At 37.9% G+C, this 11,465-nt stretch overlaps 2 protein-coding genes across 4 annotated transcripts; both read right to left on the bottom strand.

Annotated features, from left to right (window-relative positions):
• Nucleotides 1-333: 333 nt before the first annotated feature.
• LOC113725195 (derlin-1.2) lies at nucleotides 334-3,481 on the bottom strand. 2 transcript variants are annotated; one of them, XM_072073664.1, is made up of 8 exons: nucleotides 3,357-3,481; nucleotides 2,663-2,823; nucleotides 2,056-2,191; nucleotides 1,877-1,950; nucleotides 1,635-1,728; nucleotides 1,397-1,525; nucleotides 1,054-1,214; nucleotides 334-952 (listed from the first exon to the last, which is right to left on the bottom strand). In XM_072073664.1, the coding sequence occupies exons 2-8, from the start codon at nucleotides 2,677-2,679 to the stop codon at nucleotides 700-702; spliced, it is 864 nt and encodes a 287-aa protein (XP_071929765.1). In that variant the 5' UTR covers nucleotides 2,680-2,823; nucleotides 3,357-3,481; the 3' UTR covers nucleotides 334-699. The 2 variants fall into 2 exon arrangements, with proteins under 2 accessions (XP_071929765.1, XP_071929764.1); XM_072073663.1 differs by lacking the exons at nucleotides 2,663-2,823; nucleotides 3,357-3,481 and adding an exon at nucleotides 2,371-2,622.
• Nucleotides 3,480-10,762, bottom strand: LOC113725193 (ceramide kinase). 2 transcript variants are annotated; one of them, XM_027248206.2, is made up of 13 exons: nucleotides 10,274-10,760; nucleotides 8,871-9,020; nucleotides 8,620-8,787; nucleotides 8,422-8,514; nucleotides 7,633-7,725; nucleotides 7,105-7,330; nucleotides 6,984-7,010; nucleotides 6,783-6,867; nucleotides 5,070-5,219; nucleotides 4,746-4,847; nucleotides 4,063-4,440; nucleotides 3,880-3,946; nucleotides 3,480-3,792 (listed from the first exon to the last, which is right to left on the bottom strand). In XM_027248206.2, exons 1-13 carry the CDS (start codon nucleotides 10,454-10,456, stop codon nucleotides 3,655-3,657), a joined length of 1,860 nt encoding a protein of 619 aa, XP_027104007.2. In that variant the 5' UTR covers nucleotides 10,457-10,760; the 3' UTR covers nucleotides 3,480-3,654. The 2 variants fall into 2 exon arrangements, with proteins under 2 accessions (XP_027104007.2, XP_071929763.1); XM_072073662.1 differs by lacking the exon at nucleotides 8,871-9,020 and having other exon boundaries at nucleotides 10,274-10,762.
• Nucleotides 10,763-11,465: the final 703 nt, after the last annotated feature.

Below are 11,465 nucleotides of genomic sequence, written 5' to 3'. Positions count from 1 at the left end.
TCGATCTCAAATTCGAGTTTAAAATATTAAATTCGATTCACGAGCCCGAATATATATATATATATATTTTTATTTTAAGTATATATATATTTTATTTTTTTTAATTTTAATAGTAAAATTACATATATATTCTTAATATTTTATTATTTATTAAGAAAAAAATATTATTTTTATTTATTTTTTAAAAAATAAAATATTTATTTTTTATTTTTTTCGAGCCGAGCTCAAGCTCGAAATTGTCAGTTCGTCGAGCTCGAGTTCAATAAAATTATGTCGAGATTCGGTTCGATTAGGCCAAAACTCGACTCGATTCGGCTCGTTTGCAGCTCTAGGTGCAGATAATGCTCCTCTTCAATTTTAAACACTTTTGGCATCCTTGTTCAACCTTTCAAGAACAACACAACAATTAGCCTACATTTTGCATTATATGGATGTGAAAATGTCACGTTTAGAGCTCTAACAATTCTGTTATAAGGAGAATGACATGACAAAATAAAAAATACAAGGAAGTCTTGTTTATGGTTTTATGGCATCTTGATTCTTCCCCATGACTAAAACAGCTGCAAGATTGTCCGCCAGAATCGATTAGGCCCAAAAATAATAAGCTACCAATCCCCAAGATAAGCTGCAGCAACTGTCTCTCTCGCAGGCACGGCAAAACATGCTGCTCTTAATATCCTTTGATTACCATATATGGGGTTATCTGGCACCTAACCGGTGACTTCTGCCGCGAAATGCCACTCCGTCCGCTGTATTACCAGTGGGCTGCGCTGGGCCGTTTGGTCCCTCCTGTGCTGAGGAAGTGCTGCTGCTGCCTGGTGGCCGCGCTGAGCCGCGACTAGGCCCTCCGAGCCTGTAGCTCCTGCCGCGAAACGCAACTCCGGCATCAGGGTCTTGCCTGACTGGAGCATTCAATTGGTATCCCTCACCCCAAAATGCAACTAGCTTGTGACTTGAAGCATAGTTAAAGAAACATTGCAGATAGTAAAATGTATAGAGTTGTTTTAAGAAAAAGAGGAGTGAAAAAAAGAATGATGATTATAAAAAGGATACACCCAGAGAGGAGTCTTGAAGTAGTTCTTTCCAGTAGACAGAGGATAAAGCACCGTGCAGAAGTAATAAATATGGCCCGCAGCTATTCCCTGAATGGCAGGCATCCACGGATGTCCGAGGATGGTGTCTATGCCCAGCATCACCCACGGAAGATAGAATCCCTGCAACCCCCCACACCCCCAAAAAAAAAAAAAAAAAAAAAAAAAAAATCCCCAAAAGACAGAACAAAATTAAGCATAATAAAGTAATAGTAGCAACTAATGACCAATTACAGGGGAGAACTAGTTTGGGTAGTTTGCACATTCAGACAGGGATGAGTCGTTTGCAGGAGCGGCGAGCACACCTTAATTTCCACGAGTCCTTGTATGTTGACCCGGGCATTTGGGTTTTCCCTGCTCCAGACGTAGACAATCATGAAAACCATGGCTGGTCCCTTAAACGGAGACCACAGCAATGGAATCGCTGCCATCACCTATTAATCGCTTGTTACAAAATGAGTCATTTCCTCATCAAACAAAAAGCTGATTCTAATTGCGAGTCTTTTTGAGGAAAGGCAATCAGTACTGCCACAAAAAACTTACCAGCAGTGAGATTGCTCCAAATACGAACATCCACACGTAGTCTGCAGTCCTCTTGTCAAAAGCCCCCCTCTCCAACGAAACTCCGTAGTATAGTCTAATTCAGATTATTCATTGTCAGCAAATTCTTGAGGCCAGTCATGCGATAATTCCCTCGACCAAACAGCCGAGAAAATGGGCTAATTCTAGTTTTGCTGAGGTTGTAATTAGAGAGTCTTTAGTACTGGTTACCCATTTCTGCTTACATTGTAAGGATACGAAATCCAAACGGCAAGGAAAATCCTCCAAGGAAAAAGAAGTTTGTGATAAGCCTCCACACCTGAGCACAAGGAAACAGAGATATTTAATGAAGAAGAAAAGAACGATCAGATTGTTACATTTCCGAAAGACTAGGCTAGGGTTGTCCGAGCAAATGATATGTTACCTGGAACCTTTTGAAAACATCTGAATAATAAAGTGCTATGTTGGAGACTTCGTAGAGTTCCATATGAAAAGCGACTGTGGTCATTAGACAGGCCACGGTATAGGTCTTGGCCACCGGCGGCAAAGATCGGTAGTACCTTAAAAGGCGCACATTTTGCAGAATATATTCAGATGATGTTTATTGTTGTCAGTTGATAACGTCCCAAAAATGAAAACTAATATGAAAAAGGGTGGTTCATTGAGTCGACAACAAACACTAGTTAGAAGATTTCAAGCACGTAAAATCCCAAGATAGAAACACAAAATGTAACCATACATATATATATATATATAGCGAAGATGCCAAGACATGATGTAGATGCTGCAGAGAATCTTCTGGGATTTTTGCTCAAGCTATATTCCTGGACAACTTACAGAAAATCAGGCCGATCACCAATCTAAAAACTTTGGGCAACTTGCTTAAAAAAAACAACAAAATATAACTCTTTCAATGGCTGGTCAAAAGATCAAAGTAAAAGCCAGGAAAATAACACCTATATAGCTAGCACGCTGATTATCTATGGAGCTATAGAGTATTGCAGGAAGGGAACGGAAAAGAATGGACTTACTGCAATGGCGAAGACATGTTGTTGTTAGCTGCAGAAATGAAGTGGCTTCGTTGGATGCTAAGAATGTTGAGGCAAATGGTTGTGATACACAACACAAGTTGATGATAATGCCATTGGAAATGCCGAGGAAATTCTAAGTCGTCCCAAGTCTAGACAGCGGTCTACATGGGCAAAGACGGAGTCACGATTGGAAAGAAAACAAAATTAAAATAAGGACGAAATGGAGACAATCAGCATTGCCGTCGCTACCAATTACCAAAGCTTTTGGAACTAGGCTACCTACATTGTCCTTTTATTTAAAAATTTTTTCCGTAGCAGAAGTGAGATGATATTTAAGAAGCAAGAAGGAGAAGCGAGTCGGAAAATTCGCATCCGAAACCTCTAATTTTTAAGTAACTCAATTTAGCTATCAGATCAAAACCTCCTTGATCAATCTACACTGCACCCTTAAGACAATGCAAAGTTGTAAATCTCGATATATGAAACTTCTTGTCCTTGTGAGCATAACTCATCGTTCTTTGGTCGTACATATATAATAAACAAATCAAATGTTTGTCGCATCTCATTCCTATACTTCAATGTCTCATCAAACTTGCATAAGAAGTCCAGTCAAAATGTAGCATAAACAAGTTCTCGTAATACTTTAGAAGCTACCATGAAATGAAATGAAGGGCTGCCAGCAAATGAGACAAACCTGCTATGACAACTGTAACTGGTAGAGAACTTTGTATCGAGGTACTAAAACTACAACATCATTCCCAACCCCCCCCCACTTCGTGCGCAGGTGACATAGAAAAAGGGCCAAGTGCGGTAACAATTGGCTTACAAGAGCAATGATTTCATAAATTATAAGTAGAAGCTTCACAAAACGGGGGAACAAAATAAGAACCCTTGAGGAAGCTATGCTACAAAATTTTACAACAAGCTATTAATACATTGTAACTCATTACAAGTAAATACACTACATAATGGCTCATTTATGTGCCATTAGACTAGACTTCAGGGCCAGTAGCAAATAAACTAACAAGGCCTCGATATACTTGAGCAGAAAGTTGATGCCCTTGTAAAATCTCACCGTCTACATTCCATACGCTCTCCTTCCCGAAAGAAGTGAACATGAAAGCAGTGGTCTGCATATCAGACGTGAAAAGGTCAGCACTGGAGTATGGTTTCTGTACCAGGAAAACATGAATACACAAGTTGAAGAAAAACCGTACTTTATGGTGCTCAACAAACCGAAAATTTAGGGGATTACCACCCTTCATTGCAATCTGGGTCAGGTGACTGCAAATATCCCAAGTAAATGTGAGGATTAGTTTGGTCTATTCTCTGTTATAACGTATAAGTATGCCCATTTTCTGAATTCGACTTGCAATAAAGAGGAGGGTGCAGATGGTTACCGTAAGTAAAGTGCACGTGGGCAGTCTTTGACCAATATAAGATGCAGGAAACCATCTGAAAGGTGTGCATCAGCAACCAGACCATCAGGTGCTCTTTCATTTCGGCAGGAAATCACAGCAGCACCTACACTCAGAAAACGCCCTTTGGACTTTTTCCATTTTGATTCTCCTTTGTACGGTCCTATGCTGGCAGATTTTGCTGATGATTGTATTGGCTTTTCATTACAAACGCTGCAATTCGCACGACAAGTCCCTTTTGTAGATGGATCAGATAGGCCCATCAGTGCTTTCATCTTACGAGACCAAGGACCTCTTTCAGGACGAACACTGGCTTTTTCTGATTCCACTTGTACATATGCCACTTCTGCCTCATAGGACCTGAAAGGGTAGCATTAAGAGAAAATTTTGTCAAATTGATTTTTTGATGTATTGTATAATCTCTTAATAGATGAAAGGGCTTATATTTGGAAATTCTGGATGAAAGGGCTAGATGAGGATAACATAATGCCATTCAAGGCCTCAATATTTGGTTGACAGAGATTCAGAAAGAGGGCATATAAAATATGTTTTTGTGTGTGTGTCAGAGAGAGAACCCAATATCTTGTCATCAAAATGCCAGATTCAATTCAATAACCAAACATACATAGGCATCTGCTTGGGGAAGGCGGCCTACTAAGACATACCTGTGTTGAAGAAACACCTTTGTACCAGCATAATCGTACCGCTTTGGACCCATCCAACGGTATTTCTCGCTCTCCATAATTACATCGCCATAAAAACCATATCTATACAAAATCAATATAACCAAGAACAAATTAAAGTACATCAAAGGGGTGAATGAATGTGCAAGAAAAGCTTTTAATAGAAAACCTAAAGCAGAAATGGAAGAAAATAAATCCCATCCAACAGAATAAACATGTATGACAAATGAAGCAAGTCCCAATGCTAAATCCGTAGAACGAGGAAGCTGAGAATCAGGTATTTAAGCAAGGTAAAGAAAAATTTACCCAGCAAAATTGGCTGCATAGCGTACATAAGGTTCATCCTTTGATGTAGATGTTGTTTTCCATCTCACCACTTGAGCTACATCAAGGCATAACCTTTTACCAAGGACAATTTGCAATGCAGACATCACAGGATCTCGACCCCCAGTTGTACTGCAAAAAATCAGAGCTAAAGTATTTCTTTTAATTTGACCAACTCAGGCATACCAGGAAAAATGATATATAATACAGTCCTCTGATCATGTGTTCTTCAAATTCAATGCCATGTCAGTGTTGGAGAACATAAAATCTTGAATGGTAACCAATTTTAAGAGTGAAATACAGCATAATAAAGCACAGCAGCCATGCATTAAATTTACAGCAAAGATTAATACTCTAGTGAATCACTACTCTGATTTCACAGAAAGGGCCTGTTCTTGTTTGGTTCAGAAAAATTATTTTACCCTGTAGTTAGTGAGAAAAATGATTTTTATAAAAACTGTTTCAACTTGAAAGAGTATTGTTGTCATAAAGATTTTAAAATGCCTGTTCTCAATAGCATCTTAATCACATCTTCCAAATTAAGCCTCTGCTTTTAGCTTAATTTTTTATCCATCTTTTATATTCTAAGAGAAAAAGTCAAAAGCAAGTGAAAGCACCCAAAGCAAACTTTTAGCTTAAAAAGCTACTATCCGTTGACGAGCAAATGAGAAAAAGCCCAAACATATTGCAGTTGTAAGTATGTTGATTTGATTAAGATGACAAGATCTTTCGATCTTTCTGACACGCTTTAGTCATGGTTAGAGAAGCTAATATCAAAGTATACCTTATCGAAAAGACACCAGAATATTACAGGAATTTATGTCAAAAATCTTCATTGCTGTAAAAATTGGAGTTGGATAATGTAAAAGGAGGCAAGTTTGCAGTTTCTGTTCCTGATCGGAGGTTGGAGGAGGGCTGATACACTGAATGCTGAAAAGCATCACAGAAATTTGGTGCAGTCTATAAATAAACAGGTTCAGGTTGTGAGTTGATACCTAAAAACAAAAGACCATTTTCTATTTTTCTCTACACATTTTTCCGCTAGCTTCTGAAATTTGTTTCTCCCCCTTATATGCAATATGCAAGTAGTAAATCAGTATTTTCAATAATTAAAAAAAAAAGGAAAAACAAATTAAGCCAGGTGTTCACTAACAAAATAAAAAAAAAATCGAGGTGCTAACTAATATCCTCAGATAAACCATGGAGGAATGAAAGTCATCATCAAGATTCCCATTCATTTACTTGAAAAACTAATACTGGGATGGTTAATGCAGTTGAAATGAACAATCTTCCATCTACATCTAACATCTAATAGGACTTCAAGATTATGTCAGTCAGAGAAATTCTTAAGTTCATTAACAGATGAATGAGTTCTACACAAATTAATAATCTAACATTGTAACTGTCAAAGCAAGCCATTCAAAATCATTTATGGAACTAAACTTGGGAATACTGAAGTTCACAACTATGCCAAACCCTGCATCCGAAGGACCAGAAATCTTAATGACAAAGCTGATGACTTCTCTGAGTTTTCACAATCTATATGAGGAGAGAGTAGCAAAGAGTAGCCATGGAAGTCTTGTACTAAGCATAGGATGATTTCAAGACATCGCCACACATAAATGAAATCAATTTCATGCGATTAACAAAACAAGGTAATAAGAGTGAAGAAGATAACAAAACATTAGTTAATACCAAATCACAGTGGCATCAGTGGATCCTGCTGGAATAATTCCAAATCTGAACCGCTCGTGGGGAAAAGAAAACTTGCTATCATGCTCTGCTTAAAGCACCGCAGACGCAATAGTCAAAAAGCATTACTAGCATAGCCTCCTGTGTGGAAAAAGTAGTATTCAAAATTCACATTTAATCAACTTGCTTAGGAATTTAACTAACCTGTGTGGCATAGATCAGCTTCAGATCCTGCAACTCCAGATATATTTATGATAAGAAACCTTGACAATTATAATTTTAGACATGAAGAAGACTTGTGAGGATTTGCTAATTATCAACATACGGAGATTTGAGACTTGGGTTCTACTATGTCCTATGTTCATCAGAAGAGGAGAATCATCTTCACAAGGATCGGAAGGTTCCTCTAAGTTTCCAACTGCCTCATGAACTGACAATTCGCAACCATTGTCAACATAATTTTTAAAATCCATGGACCGTGAGGGACATGGAACTTCATGCCTAGAAAGAAGAAGTCCGTTGAGGATCTCATTAAATAACCCATCACCACCCTGCAAATGCCCAAACCAGCAAGACAAAGAATCTTATGTTATATCTCGTTATTAGGTAATTTGAAGGCTGAAGGCCTACTTAAGGAATCTATTCTCACTGAACTGAAACTTGACAGCAAAATCCCAAAATCAAATATCCAAATCATGGAATACTTGAACCATCATTTAAAAACTTTAGCAAGAGGTAACTTAAAATCTACAGAATTAAACTAGCTTGGTAATTTCAATATCTTTTCCTAAATAAAGATTATCTCTCGCGGAAGTTCAACAGTGCATGAAAAGGAGAAAGTAAAAGTACTTACAACAGCTACAACGCCATCATATGAATCCAGCTCCCTGTTTGTAATCGAGGCTAGTACATCAAAAGCATGTCCAGCTCTCTCTGTCATAATGACCTGATGATATTTCAAACACAAATAGAAATAATCCAGAATCACAACAGTGGACAACAAAGCTGAGGTAACCGAACAGCTGCTTTCCACATTATTCATTACCTGATTGAATTGAAGATCTGCCAATAAGTGCATATAAAGCTACACTTTATCTTACATACAAATAAAGTCTGTTGATTACATTTACAGTCATGCCCTCATCTTCATATTTCACCTAATTCATGAAACTTTGCATTTCAAAAAAATTGCTCAATGGCAAAGACAAGACGAGGATTTTATGTGATAATTCCAGAGATTACACCCCAGAAGTAATAGCAAGCTAACTAGGCAAGGTGTTTTGCTAGTCACCAATAGTCTGACTCTACCATCTTTTAAGCACTTCAAGAGCTATTGATATTTGGTCAAGACTATTATAGAGAATCCTTGTGGTTTAGGGAAGCAATTTAAAGACGAAGTAGTCAGTGTGGGCTGTAAAGTGTCTCTCACATAAATGACTTCCAATTAGAATGTTAAAACATTATGTCCATATACATGAGATGTCACACCATTAGTTCGTTCAATTTGTAGGCAAAGTAAAGGGATGAATGCACAAAATCTGGAAAAAGAATATGCAACTATGTAACCAACCACTGCTTAACTTCTCCTGATGATTATTATTTCCGAACCTTCACTGAATATCAAAAGCAGCTAAGAGTTCACCTTTGTCTTCACATTAGCTTGAGAGAATATGGGAGCCACAGCATCCCATGTTCTACATCCATTTCCTTTCCCACTTCTTGGATGAACAAAAACCTGGTTAATCACAAATCATTTCTTGGAATAAATATTGCTCATCTCCATCTTCCCTGAAAGAAATCAATTTGAAGAACCAAAAGGTACTACACTTGTTACACATACCAGAAGGTTCTTAGGTCTGTCTGCTTCCATGTCTAGAGAAGCATTGATCCGGTTAACCCACATGCGACATGTCCGGGAATCTGAATGACCAAAAGTATAAATAGATGGAGCCCAGATAGAAGGGTAGGTTTTAGATTTCTGAACCCCATACACTTTAAATCGGTACATCTGCACAAGCAAACAGAGTAACATATCCAACGGTCCATTTGCATAACTGAGACTATATTAGGGCCTATGGCAAAAATTATAACCTCAGTTGGATGACCCGAAAGACACCCTCCAGCAGCATTTGTAAGAGCAGACTCATGTACGATACCATAATCAATGAACTCAACAGCGTATACGTCAGAAATTTTAAGTGCAGAATCAGAGTTTGAAAAGAGACCGCAACATGATCTACCCTGTTTACACCAGAAAAGGCAAATTTAAGAACATTCTTCTTAGATGTCTACAAGGCATAGGCTGATGTCTTCTATATGGATGCTCAGAGTTTTTCAAAGACACGACATTCAACAGATAAGCTTTCAGCGATCAGAACAAAGACGTATTTACTAGGGAAACAATGAAAAAAGTATGACACAATAATTCCACCCATGCAACCCAGGTTTACCAACAACAAGCTAATATAAGAGCTTAAAAAAGAGAGTTCTGTTGAGATTTTTGCTGGTAAAGCAATTGTACAATGATTTCAGCCATGTATAAATCAGAGTTACCAGCAATAAACTAAGACAACACACTCAGCTACCAATATATCACATGTATATGTCATTTTACATTGTTGCAGTTTCAGCCATGTGAAAGAAATTGACATTACAGCACAATATAGCTATCTGTTCATTCTTAATCATAAGTGCAAGAATCAATTCTTTAAATCTCACCCATCAAAATACTTGCTCCAAAACGCGAGTAACTCATACCCCATCCCCCTTTTTTGGCCCTGTGTCCTTAAAGTAAATAATAAAAGTCCAGATACGTAATAGTGTAAGTTTCAAAATTGCTTTTATCAGATTACAAGCTACTCTTGTTGCCAACACTGCAGGGTTACCAGCAGTGGAAAAAGCATGCTATAATGAGCTGAAAATGAGAGTCAGCCATTGAACATATCTGCTTTTAGATTATCTTATCGATCATCATACCAAATTCCAAGCTTTAACCCGTTTTGGAGCTCTTTTTCCTTGCCTATCAGCTAATTCTCAAATCAAATTAAAACCCACGTTGTGTTAAAAGTTACGTGCAGTTTACTTCTTGACACTGTGCTTCCCCGTGCAGAAAAAAGAATATTAAACTCATCAAATAAAGAATTCCAGAAATTCACACACAATCACAGCTGAAAACGACAGTCAAAGCACCAAATCATCGACTATTGGTTCACGATATAATCAGGAAAACTAATTTGAACAACCAGCATCAGATCACCACAAGGAAAAGGGTTTAAAAAAATAAAAAGGGGGGGGGGGGTGGGGTGGATATGCCCCCTCTACATAATTTTATCGATACTTGACAAACTTGAAAATTGTGCCCTTAAGAAATTTACAGTTTGAAAAAGATCGTAGCTTTCAGATAAACCACCAACGCACATTGAGAAAATCTATAAACAAAATTAAATGAAAAAAAAATAAAAAAACAGGAACAAGGGGCTGTGAAGAAAGCTTACATGATCTAGGGGATCAACAGATTGCCAATATAACTGATCAGAAGAAGGACTGAGGGTCAAAACAACCTCCCCGACGCTATCCAGGAACAAACTTGAGCTGAAGACAGAGATTCCAGCCTTGGAATTTGCACTCTCCATAGGATTATTATCTCCTACTACTAAACAATTTTCGTTTCTTTCCATGGTAGTGAAATTTGGATTTGCTCTCAGATAAATGACAATTATTAAATAAAAATGAAAACTGAAATAAACAACGGAAAAATCAGCGACGCAGTACGAGGTTAATGTGATGACACAGAAAAAGAAAAGTACAACGTAGTAAGATTGAGAATCCCTTGGTTTTCGGTGGTCAATATTGTCAACCAAGAATTTTAGCGTTCAAAATTTTTGCTAGTTTTAAGTGAGTAGAATATTGGATGATGGGAAGAAGAGGAGGGGCATGCAGAAAATAGCACCCCAAATAAAAAGAAAAGTAGGGAAATGAAAGTTAACCAACAATAGCTACGGGGAATGAAGGTGCGAACATTGATGGGATTGAGGTCCACGCTTTCCAGCGGAAAGCTTAAAAGTCGTTGCATATTTCTTTCAGCACCACCATAAGTCACGCCTTCTGGAAGTATGATTTTAAGTCATTTTCCTTTGAGGGTGATTTTCAGAAAAAAAAAAAAAAAGAAGAAAATCATACATTTCCTCTATATTAGTTTCATGGTAAGTTTGGCAGACGCCGTGGTCAAAGAGCAGTCCCTCCCTCCTTCCCCATCCTGCTTTAAGCTTAAAGTCGTTGAATGTTTGTTTCCGACATCGATGGGATTAGGGTCCACGCTTTCCAGTGGAGAGCTTAAAGTCGTAAAATGCTGTTTTTGCAGCACCACCGTAAATCACGCCTTCTGGAAGTAAGATTTTAGGCGTCATTTTCCTTTTGAGTTTGAGGGAGATACCTTCCCCGGAGTGGCGTTATTCTGTGCCGCCGTGCATGTTCAGAAAGCGTTTCCTCCCTATTATGATAAAAATTGCAAGCTTACACGACATTAAATGACGAGAGGTTGCACTTTTGGGGTAAAAAATTGACAAAAAGCTGAAGAATAAATCAATAGATTTCCTCCATATTAGTTATCGTGGTCAAGAAGCAATCCCTCACTGCCTTCTTCCACCAGCTTGTGTTACATCATGTAATCAAGACTTTTCAAGTGGA

This window comes from Coffea arabica, chromosome 2c (genome assembly GCF_036785885.1).
Source record: "Coffea arabica cultivar ET-39 chromosome 2c, Coffea Arabica ET-39 HiFi, whole genome shotgun sequence".
Classification (NCBI taxonomy): Eukaryota; Viridiplantae; Streptophyta; class Magnoliopsida; order Gentianales; family Rubiaceae; genus Coffea; species Coffea arabica.
The sequence above is the reverse complement of the archived record's forward strand: the minus strand, read 5'-3'. Positions and strand labels throughout refer to the sequence as shown.